Below are 14,738 nucleotides of genomic sequence, written 5' to 3' on the forward strand. Positions count from 1 at the left end.
TTCCATTTGTGCTCTATAGCGCTGAAGGCTGAAAAATAGAATAAAACAAGTGTAAAAGTAAAACAACATAAAAGAATGACTAAAGAAAAAATGGTGAATACAAATGTAAATACACCTATGTTAACTATTCACATAGGACATCTCATGGACACTGCTAATATCAGCACTCAAACTAGCTAAACTTTAAACACCAGAAGATTCTATGTGCAATATGTCATATGTCATATAGTGGATTATATAGCAAATATTATCACAACAGCTTTGTATATTAGTAAATAGACATTTATATTGTCAAGAACTATCCATAGATCACACCTTATCTGTATCTGTGTTCTCAATAAATAGGTGTCAATGTAGGAGAATAATTAAGTTATGTTTAATCATTTGTAGAATTGTTGAATGAGGATGGAACGATAACATGCATTTAAATGCATTTACACCACTGCACAATACAGAAACCAAAGAGATTTCTTCCTATGCATGAAAGTTCTGAAAAGTGTTACACATAGTACAGGTCAGGACTGTAGGTCATTTGTAGCAATTACAACATTTTGCAGCAATTATCCCACACTGCTTCCTCATGACCAAAATAGGTTTGTTGTTTTTGTGGTAGTGTAACTGTTAACAGTATTTTGGCATATGAAACAAGGGTTTTTTCATCTCTATGGGAAATGCCCCCAGGATAGAGGTATTTGGCATGCAATTAAACAGAACACTGCCGGGTTGTCATTGCAAAGCCAGCACCACTGAAAGGCAAGCACGTGAATGTGTGTGCATCTGTGTGCACATGGGTTTATATACGTGAGCGTTCTGCTCCTGTGGTCATACTAAGAGCAGCATTTTGTTAAGTGGGGCCCACAATGTTTTCTCCTGTGGGAAGGGAGCACTTCATTTGGTCAATGGGGCTGAATAAGTTATTTGTTACCCTGTTGGCCTTCCATGAGAACAAAATCTAGTCTGTATGTGCATCAGTATTTCTAAATGTAGCAACATTTTGTTTCCTAGGCTTATTCAATATTAATTATATCTATCTATCTATCTATCTATCTATCTATCTATCTATCTATCTATATATCTATCTATATATATATATGTATACATATATATATATATATATATATATATATATATATATATATATATATATATATTCAATATTAATTTTATATATATATATATATATATATATATATATATATATATATATAAATAAAAACATGCGTGTGTCCATAAGTTTATAAGTTTAGGCAACAATATGACAGAATATGATATGTTTTCTATACTGTTTACAGACCTTGTGCATAGTGCAACACTTACTTACAAAATGTGTGACATATACATAGTACTACTAGACATTCAGGATGCAAACACCAGAGCATTACAATATGCTGCAAGTCATGCTTAGTATCATATCTATAAGGTATATTAGTTGAAAATGGTGGCTAAAAGGTGGGATTAAAAGTGCACAGTATGAAAGTATAGAATAGACTTCATCACATCCACATCATTCCATGTGAAATCATATATTGAAGTCAAAGATTTGTAGAGTTGACTACGGTTTCCTTTTAAACAACTAGAATGCCTGATTATTCGGTCTCTACCCTCTCATAGAATGTCACAGCTATTAACAGGTAAAATGACTTATTCTTATTCTTTTTTTTTACTAACTTCCATAAATGTATTATTATTATTGCCAACATTGGACAGGAGTAGATTCTCTTAAGAGAAAATGAGTGCCCAGTGCGAGCTAATCTTATTGCTTATAATTATGAAGTTACTAATAACAGATAAAAGTGAATGTGGGTATTGTGAAATTCAAAAGAGGTTACAGAGTTTAAAACATTGTGTTCTTTAGATGAATGTACATATACATACATACATACATACATACATACATACATACATATAACGCAATGTTTATTCCACAAACAATAATGTTGGGCCTGATTCATTAAGGATCTTAACTTGAGAAACTTCTTATTTCAGTCTCCTGGACAAAACCATGTTACAATGCCAAGGTGCAAACTAGTTTTTTGTTTTGCACATAAGTTAAATACTGACTGTTTTTTCATGTAGCACACAAATACTTGATAGCTTATTTGTACACTGAAATTTAAAGTTGATATTTGTGTGCTACATGAAAAAACAGTGAGTATTTAACTTATGTGCAAAACAGAATACTAGTTTGCACCCCTTGCATTGTAACATGGTTTTGCCCAGGAGACTGAAATAAGATACCTCTTCATTTAAGATCCTTACTGAATCAAGCCCGTTATTTTCTACACCTGTCTAATTCCTCTCCTATGTTGCCAACCTCTCCCTATTAACAGGGTGCAGGCTGGTAATATTTTGCAATCGATGTAACGTAAAACATTTAAACGTTTAAACATAAAAGGCACACGTAAAAATAGCGACTTTCCGCCCATATGCTAAGCAAGACACATGTTAATATAGAACCAGCACTGCATTGGCAGCATATGCTCCAATTTTATGCCAAGTGAAAAAACAGCATATTATGCCTAATTATAGAGTATTTGTGTAAAAATAAAAGTTATACACCTCTATATAGCTTGTTTTGGGGGGTTTTGACTGCCAAATAGCAGTGTTACAACAAAGGTGGTTGTGTAGTGAGTGTCATATAATTTTATTACTGCAGTGTGATGCACTTTTTGTGCTAAAAAAAATTGCTTAATTGAGGGTGGTATAAAGGATAGTGGTATAAAGAGGGTACAATGCACTACAATATGGAGAATATTCCTATCCATTGTAGAGGTTGTATAGTTAGTAGCACTTATGTTTGTACCCAGCATGAGCCCTGGTATGTGTGATAAAGTTCAGTCAGATCATTAGTGTGTATAATGTACACATAACACACTAATCTGCCTTACTAATTCACTCCTTAGTGAATATAGTCCATACTGTAAATCAGTCTTTGAAACACATACATACAAATGAACAGATTAGACTTAGTTCAACCTGTACAATCAATTTTGCATCAGCGCCTGTTCATCAAGGCTTTAAAAGAAGGAAAGAAGCCGAGCATTGTCATTCATTTTAAAAGGAAACATTTTATATGCTAAAACACACACTGTAAGTAATAAAAACAAATGTAATAGACATACATGAATGAGAGAATTAGATAAAGTACACAAGGGAAGGGAAAACGGAAAATGAACAATTTCAACTAGTCTAAATAAAAAAATTAAATAGTACTAAAATTCCTTCCAGAAAGAGCTGTTGGTACTGTTTGTACCGTACTGTAAATTTTCCTAAATGATGTCTTTCTATATTCTAGCAGGGCTATCGCCCTGATACTTTCACCTATACTTTATATAGCATTGCCTTTCTTAGCACAATGTACAATATACCCACTGGGCCAAGAGTCAATTAAAAGAGAGAGATTACTGCCTGTGAAATTCATATGTAAAATCTCTCTTGTTCCTGGACAAAACATCTTCCTGACTCGAATAACTTGATTCAAGAACCTGGCATATTGCGTTCATGAAGAAGAAGCCCTATAACAGCTGAGTGGCCACCTACTGTGGTTGAGCAGAAGTTTCAAGGTGGACATGTTCCCTGTAGAAGTGATTTAACAGAGGCTTACAGGATGTAAAACAGAAAGATGAAAGGCTGATGACAGGGAACATAGCATGATAGCAGGTAGGATTGGTAAAGGCTAGGCGTTGGTAATAGCAACATAAATCATGTGTGTAGATGAAGCAAGGAACCCTTTAAACAAGTTATAATTATAGTAAGTATGTAAATTTGAATCTTCCCCTCACCATTAGTAGGTTGCAGGTGCAGTTTCCAGAAACAAGGACAAAGCCTACTAAAGTCTGCCAAGTCTGGGGGAAAACTGTAACTTGCCCAACAAAAAAAGTGTATAACTAATGTGACACATAAATAGAGAGGAGCAGCGTCCAATACAATTAGACGTTGCAATAGTATCTCCCATCCATACAATACAGCGCCGCCGCTTCTTTGACAGCGCCGCGGCTGCTGTATAGGACAGTGCCGATATGGTGGGCACTGAGTTAGCGCAGGGGTGGGGGGTTTCTGGAGACTCAGAAACCCCTCCTGCGTGCGCCACTGCAAACAGGTAATGATTGGGGTTCTACAGGGTAAGGGGATGTCTGTGCCAAAGCACTTGTGGTCAAGGGGGATTACTTTTGAAGGGGTTAATACAAACATGTCTCTGTTACACCAGTTTAGCAGACAAAAAAAATATCATCTAAAATATTTGAAATTGTATTCTTTACATGCACCACTGTTTAGCTACAATTATTTTAAATGTTTTACATGAGCTGATTTTAGTGGAAACATATAAAGCCTTGTCCTTTTAGGATAAGGAAGGCCTGAACATTATATAACCGCTGAACCATAATTGTGTCTGACATTTAGTAGCAAACATAGGAATTTCCAGTTCCCCGCAAGAATCTAACTATGAGAGTTACAATATACGCCATTATTTTAGGACTGATATCTAATGTCAGCAAGAGTTGGAAATTTCCAGCTCCTGAATAAAAATGTTAACTGTTTTGAGACTGATTTAGGCCCCTTTACCACTGGCATGAAAAATAAAGCTTTTACTTGCATTTTATTTAGCACTAATAAAAGCATGTAAATTAGTATTGGGATGGAACCCATTGGTTCCAATGACCCTATACCCACTTGCACTTTCGGTGGGGAGTGTTTGTGGAGTGGCAGCATTTTTGGGCACTGCCAGCTCTATTTATTTGCACTTTATTTATTAACATGTATTTATCCAGCTCCAGCATATTCCAACAGCACTTTACAATTGGGAATAAGTGCAGTAATAACACAAGATTGTGTATTAACAGACGGCCAAAGGCAAACTTACAATTTATAATTAAAATAGGAATTTAATAAGGTTAAGTGCCACATAGTGCTTATTAGTGCAGCCAGATAGTAATGGGAAAAGTGTTTTGTGAGGTTATATGATTCAGTCACACAGAAATGTTGGTTTGGAGGTCAGATGGTTGTTTGAGTATAGAAAGAGAGTACAAGTATGTTTTCAGTGGACTGTTTAGAGGGGCGATAATTGGGTAGAAAAGCCTAGGGAGGTTAAGATGGTATGTACACATTGGAGTCAATGGATCTACTACATTGATCATGATACCCTTTCAACCGCAAGTGCGTACACTGTTTACCACTGCATGTCAAATACAATAACCTCTGACATGTGGTGTCATTAGTGGGTTTTTTTAACGCCAGTGGGTTGCCAACTTTACAAAATAAAGAGAAAATTCAGTCTATAACATATATGTACTAATTATATACACTTATGTTATGTTATTTGTAGTAAGTGTTAACTATTTTCTATGTGTCTGCTATGTTGTTATATTGCAGTATATTGTCAGTGTGATTTCATTTACTAGAGTATAAGCTAAACTACAAATGGTTATGATTTACTAAGTGTGTTATACAGATCAATGGATCTGTATGTACTTTAGTGTGCGTGGGTACAGTCCTTTTACTACCAATGACATTTGAGCAGTTAAAATGTTAATGAATTCCATATATCTTACTATCCAAAGCATTGTGAGACCACAGACAGGCAAGTCTAGAGTTTGGTTAGCATCCAGCTGAATGGGGGAACAGAAATTCTACAAGACTTCTTTTCCTCCGGAGGTTTGAAAGTGTACAGAAAATAAACAGTGTTATAATAACAGTCTGCCAGCATCTGACATTATTAAAATATTGAAAAATTAACCCCTTGTGCTTTAGAAACCTTGTCAGTTTACACAAATCTCAGGTTAGGACTATTCACTGTTTATTGAATGAAGCTGTCATTCCCAGTCATTAAAGTGTCCTGAAAATGTCCCTTACTGGAGTATTAGCTATATGATCTATTATAGTGGGCACATAAGCCAAGAACACAGACATTACTAATCAGCAACAGTGACCTCTACGTGGCTTCTAATTTATATACATACCACACCTCACCACACTCCCAATCCAAAACATTGACATTTCCGTAGATAGATCAGGTCAGATTTGGAAGCACTTGGTCCCTGTGCTAAGTCTCACAATGGCCAAATTCTTAAGGATAAATGGGCTCATTCACTTGGTGAAGCAGCTGGTGTGATTTTGAGAAGAAAATAAACATATCCTTGAAATATTTTGATTGGCAAAGAAAAGGTGCAATTCAGCACTCTAGCCAGCAGGCTATACCATACAGGACAATATATACGAGTGGATGAGACAAAATATATCAAATAAAATTGCCATATCCATATCAGTTTCTAGCTGGCTGAAGCTTTTCTGTACAAAACTAATGCTTTTTTTGAAATATATACATGTACACTAATACACAATGTACACAAACATAGCACATATTTTATTTCATGACAACAAAAGACACACATTTACATATTATACACACACAAATATGGCACCTAAATCATTATCCTCATAGGAAATACTTAGAAGGAAAAAAATGTAGTTAAACGCAAGTAACATATTCTCCCATGCGTGAATTCTGCAGATTAAGTATGACAAGGAGAAGCACGCAATGAAGTGAACAAACTTCTCATTAATGTGACATTTGCATTTTCCTTTGGTTTTGCCATGTAATCCTTTACATGGGGTGGTAGCTGAAATTCCCTGTATATCAATGGTAGATTTGTGTAAGCTTGCCCACATCTAAAAAAGGACACATGACACTGAACATCAATATAGCTGTAAAATTTGTTTAGCATTTAGTGGTAGTTATTTGTAATTGCTTACCATATCTATACAATTTACTAGCACTACTGCTTACAAGTTGTGTTCCTTTTATGAGTTTGTCCAACGTGTAGAAAGGCATATGTAAATAGAAATAAATATATATATATATATATATATATATATATATATATATATATATACTTTCAAATGCTCTACTGTCTTTTCTTTTGCCTGGGGCTATCATGATATTTCTCCCAAGTGTTTATGCTTAGAGCAAATACTATTATATATGATTTATAGATAGAGAGGTAAAGGAGAATGAAAACAAATCTGCTCTAACATTCATTTGTATTAAAAGGTAAATTTATTTATTGATTTAAAAAAGTGACTGAGGGGTCTATTTATTAAGACCCAGTGATAGAAAATATTCTCTCAAGCATTTTAACAATAAAAGGTCACTGTGCTCAGCTCTCCGGCGGTACTGGCTGGTAGCGGTAAAAGGAGTCTTACTATTCATCAGGTCAGTGCAGGTCATACTTGCCAACTTTGGCAAGTTTGCCTCCGGAAGAGATACGGGGGGGCAGGAGGCTCATGTGGGGGCGGGGCTTGGTGAATCACATCATTTTGTCCCGCCCCTAAATACACCTCATCTGTTCTAGCCTATTGTACAGGGGCGGGGGGCTACGATGACACGTGATTCACGTCATAAACCCCACCCCAACCATTTAATTAGTTAAGTGTGTCCAGAAAAAAAGGTCCAAAATACTTTACTTTGCTGATATTTTACTAATAAAGCATTTTTCCTTTCAGTGACCCCTGGCCAACACCATTTATACTTTCAATGGCTTTAATTATGCTAGTAAAACAACGCGTTCTAATGGCAGTGATTAAATGGCCTAAACATAAAATACTTCAAAATAGACTAGAATTAAATATTCTGCCAATAATATTTTTTTGTCCTACACACCCAACCTCCCCCTCTTTCATCCCTGCTCTATTTTCCTTTTTACCAATAGACCAATAAGAGCATCTAAAGTTTTTTTAACCCAGCCCATTATACGTGAATTCGGGGGATAAGAATCTTATTCTGCAGTGAAACAAAGCAAGATAATTAAAGAACTAGTCTACTAGTAGTCACAATAGGATGCTATTAGCTAGTTAGTTAAAATGTATTTGAGTCTATGAAACCATTTTAAGCTATTATCATATTTAATGTGGAAAATGTATAAAATAATACCAATGTTAAAAGTTGTTCTAAAGGAACAATTATCCTTTGAAAAGGCTGTGTTGTACCTGGTGTTTATGACATTTAAAAATATATGTAAGCCATTTCCTTACTTTCAGGTATTTAAAATGTATGTTGTTGGTATACCTAGAATGCCTTTGTGATTAGCACTTGGTTCAGTCATTTTTGCAATGAGCAAATTTTAACTTAGGCAGGGTCTTAACATCCGAGTCCCAGCTGTAAAGGGAGTAGGATCGGAAAAGGTGCAGGGTACGGGGAAGTGGTGCATGCGCAGTGCTGCCCCAAAGGGGTTTCACTGAGCATGTGCAAATTCCACTAGGGAAAGATCCCAGTTCCCGGCCTAATTGAGGGTCAATTAAATGTAATAACATTAATTTAAGGCTAATGCATTTTTTTCTTTATAATTTCAGCAACAGATCTAAGCCCATTCCCAGACCCACGACAATTTGACCGCTCCTTTTCCACTTTACCATCTCTTACTGAGTCCAGATTTTCAGATGCTCGTGTTCATTACCCAGGAGCCATGTCCTCTGCTTTTTCCTACACTGCTTCTCCCTCAACAACTGGAATTGGAGGAATTAGTGTGACCGGTATGCCTACCACCACACGTTTCCATCCAACTTACCTTCCCCCTCCATATCCTGGTTCATCGCAAAACCAAAGTGGACCATTCCAGACCAATGCATCTCCATACCATTTATACTATGGCACATCTTCTGGATCATATCAGTTCTCCATGGTTGCAGGGGAACGCTCTCCATCAAGAATGCTTTCTTCTTGCACAAGTGTAACAGCTGGGAACAATTTGATGAATCACAACCTGGCCAACCAGAGTGATGGAGTGGATGCAGATGGAAGCCACAGCAATTCTCCCACCTCTTTGACCACCAGTGGTAGAATGGATGAGTCTGTCTGGAGACCGTATTAAGAACATCCAGAAGATAAGACAAATGTTACTATAAAATATCTAGTTGGCAGATATGGTCAAAGTTACAGATATAATTGTATGGTACTTATTCCAATGCACTATACATACATACATGTATAGCAGACTTAATTTGAGTCCAACCAGAACGTCTACCAAAGAAAAACTCGGGATGTGACTGCAGATCTCCTTTTAGTTTATAGAAGGTACTTATCTTATTACTGTGTAAGCATTATCATCTCAACATGAAAAAAACGTTGCTCACCAAGATAGAGGATAACAGGAGCTGTAAAACTGCACTGAACTAAAAACCTCTCTAGATGTGTTTCTCATGTGTGTGTATTTAGGAGTATTCTGTTTACAACTAATTAATAAATGTAGAAATAAGTGGACTTACGATTCAGAGAACCTCTGACAACCAAAAATGTTTTATGGGGCACACCAGAATGAAGCTTTAATTTAGGTATATTAATTAAGTCAATTAAAGATTAATATGGCAGTTGATACATAAAGACTCATTGAAATACAGAGCATCTAAAATGACGAATCATAAAGGATTTTTTATTGACTAGAAAAGTGATCTAAGAGACATTCTATTTTCTTACTTGTTTAGAACACTTGTAAACTCAGAATTTTAGGCTCCCAAAGAACATTTTAAATATCTAATATTTCATAGATGAGCTTGTGAAAATCATTTTGAAGCAAAAAGACTGTGGAAACCAGTTTAAATAACTGTAATAATTTAGATGTTTTTGTTTGTTTTTTAACATATAACATCACAAACTAGAAACCTACCATTAGAGAAGTAACTACAGTACTGAAATTCCTCCTGTATGAAGAGGTTATAATACTTATATTATTACTTACATAGCCATATCATTTTAAATTGGAGGACATTTATGAAACAGATGCACAGGAAATGGTGATTTAAACCATATCAACCAATCAGATTATATACATTGTGCAGAGCTATTTAGAAAATGAAAACAAAACATCTGATTTGTTTTTGCTAAGGATTATAGCAGTTTTTTTCCTGTGCACCATTTTTTTTTAGAACTGCCTATGACCCAGAACAACAAATCAGATGAGGATCTGTATACCAATATTCCCTATTAACCTGATAGTAACAGGTGCAGATTAACATGGAGTCTGATAGAGTGATGGCTCTTGGCTTTTCTCATATGACCTATGAGTTAATGTCTACAGTAACTTTTGGGGTGTGATTTTATGTGTTTATTTCTATTTTGTTAGAAAGCACTTTGCCCTAGGAACAAATAGGCTCACTGATCTGTTACATAGCCATGGAAAGCAATGTAACAGCTAGAGTGAAATTGTCCAGTGTTTGGGATGGAGATTCATTCATGCAATACATTTCAGGTTTATAGTACTTGTTTAAATTTTTGAACACAGTAGAAGACGTTTTATCAAAACTGGTATACAGGTAAACAGGACCATATAAGGCGCCAGAAGACTAATTGCTCTGGGTACAATAGGACAGGAATCCATCCCACTTATTAGAATGAAAACTGATCTTGCCCTCGGTAAACTGATGTCATAGAGCAGCTTTCATTTTTTCAACTATACTACAAAAATTATATTACCTGATTGTTTACTATGTTTTCCAGTGCTTTTTTTTGCATTACTATATGTACACCTGCTTTTATAAATGTCCCCTATTATGTTATAATTTTCATCTAGACCCATCAAGCCCATAATCCAGCAATATATGGCTGCACTGAATATTTAGATGATCCAACCATTGTAACTTGTACTATTGCTGGCACTATTCACTGTCAAAAATCAGTACTGACAAAGGGAAATGGAACAAATCCATAGTTATTACAATAATCTGTAAAACTGACAGAAACCCAGGCTTTGTAAGTATTTCATGAGTAATCACATGACACTTAATATAACTATATGTCAAGGTCGGATTTCAGAAAATATATTTTGCCCTATTTATTTTATTTAATATGTTAAATGGAGTTATTTTAAGTCAGTTGTTTGCACAGTGAATCCATAGCCAAATTGTCTCAATCTTGCATAAATTGTAAATCATACTTCCAGGTTCTTTTGTATAATTCATTTCTACAAGGGAAGCTTTGATCAACAATTACAGCCTGTGTAGTGTAGGCTTGACTGAGATACGGTACTGGCATTGGGTAGGGATATACAAACAATGTGTATACAGCATCCTAGCTCCTTAGTATAACTTGATATCAGCACACTCTACAATTATGTACCATTACCAAAGCATGAGATGCTTTTTATAATACATGTTCAACTGTTATTACATGATATGCCCAGATTATTTACTTAATTTTATGCTGTAGTCATATATGTAAATGGAAAGCAGCTATGTATTGTACAGATCTCATTACAGACATCTGAACGAGTTCATTGATTTAGTTGTAATATAAGGCTTACAGGTCATTTCCAAAATGAATGTCACTTCTCCAATAGTTATTTTCTTTGTGCAATATTTTGATGTGTAAAAATTTATTTTGATGCAAAAGATAAGTGCAACGTTTTGTATAAGCCAAGCAAGTGGTCAGTTATACAAACCTGCAATGCATATTGATGGTAAGTTAGCAATTAATTCTAAAGAGGCATCATGTGTACAATGTACACAGCCTTATGTCAGTGTTTTTATATAATACCTTGCAGTCTCCAAATATCAAAGATTTATTTTGCAAATGTGGTATCATCCAAATCAGGATTTAATACACTTGTAAATACCAATTTTCACTGTCAATACACTGTATTTAATCTTGTAACTTTGATGTTAACTTTTCTCTGGGAATATGTAACACCTTCCATGTCTTACTAAGTTTGACACAAGCACTGTGTCAGTATTAACGTGTGACTTCAGAGTAGGCATGTTAAAAATATTTTCTAAGAAATAAAACTTTTGCTTTGCACTTTTCCTGCTTACTTTCGGAAATGCAATATTTTGGAAAAAAAAATTATGGATATGTTCTAATTTATGCATTTGTATATATAAAATACTATTTTTAAATTCATATTGTTGCAGAAAATGCAGGGACAACTGTACGCATTATATATTCACAAAAAGTTAATTTATTTGGTGTTAATGACATTACTTGGCCTTCTATCAGATATGTTTAGGAAAGAGCAAATATGTGTGATTACCTTTTGAGAGGCTATTGTTGTTTTATTCCAAACTGATAATGTATACTAAAATGTATTTTACCTGGCATTCTGAAGGTTATTATGTAAGTAATGTAGAGGATGAATTTCTGTTTTTTTCATAGGAACAAACACTGTTAAGGAACTTAAATGCCACCTCTGCAAGTACTAGAATGAAAAAGATATTTACCGTTATTTATTAAAGGCAGGGCAGGAGCATTTATGCATATCCGTATGGAGCCGATTCAATTAGCAGTGAGGTTGCAGAGGAACCTCACAGAGGTGCAAGCAAAAGAAGGAATTCTGTACCATAAATGGCGGTAGTTTGTGCTGAAACATCCTATGGGACCTTGCAGCTAATTGAATTTGCCCCTATGACTGTCAAACGCTGTTATGTTTATGGAGAGGAGGTTTTCTTTTGATTATATGAATCTGAGTACTGCTATATGCAGAATAGTTGTGTCTCTCCTAGCACAACTTGGCTAGAGTACTATCTATACCTTACAGGACAAGTGACTTATAGGCACTTCCAAACCTGGGAATGTGGCAGCATAATGAAAACTTTCATCTACAGACAGTTAATTATATGGTTTAGATACCAACCAGTGTCTGCACAGTATTTACTGTCAGTTATCTAGGGTAACACCCATCTGTCTGAGCAGCTGTGACCAGAAAATTTGGTTCTGGAATGGGTGAGCAACGGAAGAACATGGTTCAAAAATAAAATACATTAAACGAACGTTGGTGTGGATAGTATTATTCTAGAATACTTGCTGTGTCACAATTTTACGAATGACAATCAGTGTATTTTATTTGTGTGTATGTATGAACAAATATCATGCAAGTCAAGTCTAAAAGCTGCATCAGGGCAAGCAAGATAGTTCCAGCCTTGTAAAGAGTGACAATGTCTGGGTACTATACATGTATAGAAAATATTTGTGGTGTAAACTTCTTTTTGTCAGGCCTTAATTTTTTTTTATATTTTTGAAAACTTTTATTGGCTTTAAATAATGTAAATATAGCTTGTTAATTATTAAGTACTGAAGAGAAATGTAAAAATTTTAATAAATAATATGTGAAATAAATGTGATGTTCAAATTAAAAAGTGTCTTGTCATCTTGTGTCTGCACTGGCATATGAAGGTTCCTATATATATATATATATATATATATATATATATATATATGTATATATATATATATATATATATATATATATATATATGCACACACACACATATACATCCCCCAATCTGTCCAGTTTCAAACAGGTTTTAAAAACCCACCTTTTCTTAAAAGCCTTCCAGTTACCCGTTTAACTACCGACCTTCTTGGCTACCTCTCCCTCTCATCTCTTCTTCCCCCCTTCTTTTATTCTGGCTCCGTTCCCCCCTTCTCTCTGTCTCAATCTGTCTAACCCTCCCCTTAAATTGTACGCTCCTTTGAGCAGGGCCATCTCTCCTCCTGTTTCCACCACTTCTATCTCTGCTCTCCAGCTACTCAGCCCTCCTCCTAGTGGACCTTCTGCCCATCAACCCCTCTCGCTTTTCTCTGCACCCCTCTGAGGCTCCTAACCTGTCATCCGCGCCCTCCCTCTTGGGCTCAGGTTTCCAGTGTATGTGGACTATCCCTCTCCCCTACCCTCTTAGCCTCTCTCTCTAGCTGTGCTTTGAGCTTCCGGAGTCACTGTGCTTATTGCTTCTACAGTGGTATTGCTTGTCCCTGTACGACACTACGGACACCTTGTGGCTCCCTATCAATAAAAATGATAATAATAATAATAATAATTTGCATTCCAACATGAATTGTATGCAGTTACATTCATTGGCATATGGTCCATTTCTAAGCATGTTCAGAGATATTTCACGCAAGATATGGCATGCAGATGTACTTATGCCTGACCATGAATGAGGCCCAAAATGTGTAAAACCCAATTTGGTGGGTAGGGTTACTTATTCATTAGAAAAAATGTTTATTTTTAAAACATTTTAAATTACATTTATTTTAAAGGTACTTTCACTTTTAAAGTTTTTTGTGTTGTGCCAATATTTATAATTAATTTAGGAAGCAAACAAATGCCAGGCACTCTGAGCACTTATTGCAAAATTCACAGGATGTGTAAAGAAACAGCAGCTGTAAATAAGAGTTATGCTAATCTCTAAATAATAAAACCAATCAAGAAAAAATAGTGCCTTAATCTTACCTCCACAAAAAATGTTAAAATAAAATATACATATACTCCACAAAAAGTCCACATATTAATGAATATTCATCACATATTTATTTTAATACAGAATCATAAATAAAAACAACATATATAACCTTAGATGTGGAAAACGGCAAATGTAACCAGTATAATAGCTCAAGCCCCTTCAGTAGGCACTCATAAATCATTTACCAGCTGCTTAAATGGAAAAAGCATGGGAATTTTGGAGACCATTAAAGATACTTTAAGAGTCACTCTGAGAACAATATAAGTGCCACAATTAAACAATATCGATCCTGAATGAGTATATTAATAACAATATAAGAGCTGATGAATGCAATATAGAGGTGAAGCAACAGAGCATATCTTTACATTTTTCTTTTTTCTTCCAAGTTTCTGGAAAAAGCTTGTGATTTCCTTGTGTACTCTTTTTTCTGTTTTTTTTCCAGTGCCGATGCTATTAGTAAGCGCACCTCAGTGGTTGCCTTCAGGGCTGCCAAGAGGAATTCAGGGCCCCGATAC

The 14,738-nt window shown here is 35.3% G+C and overlaps 1 protein-coding gene across 4 annotated transcripts in view; it reads left to right on the forward strand.

Annotated features, from left to right (window-relative positions):
• The window catches only part of RUNX3 (RUNX family transcription factor 3), a 118,597-nt gene extending 105,495 nt beyond the window's left edge, over nucleotides 1–13,102 (forward strand). For 2 of the 4 annotated variants that reach the window (XM_075195354.1, XM_075195353.1), the window contains 2 exons: nucleotides 1,578–1,631; nucleotides 8,347–13,102. In XM_075195354.1, the coding sequence (XP_075051455.1) occupies nucleotides 1,578–1,631; nucleotides 8,347–8,864 (572 nt within the window). In that variant the 3' untranslated portion in view covers nucleotides 8,865–13,102. The remainder of the gene's footprint in view (nucleotides 1–1,577; nucleotides 1,632–8,346) is intronic. The other 2 variants (XM_075195356.1, XM_075195355.1) reach the window with 1 other exon arrangement.
• Nucleotides 13,103–14,738: the final 1,636 nt, after the last annotated feature.

The sequence above is a fragment of the Mixophyes fleayi genome, chromosome 2 (genome assembly GCF_038048845.1).
Source record: "Mixophyes fleayi isolate aMixFle1 chromosome 2, aMixFle1.hap1, whole genome shotgun sequence".
Classification (NCBI taxonomy): Eukaryota; Metazoa; Chordata; class Amphibia; order Anura; family Limnodynastidae; genus Mixophyes; species Mixophyes fleayi.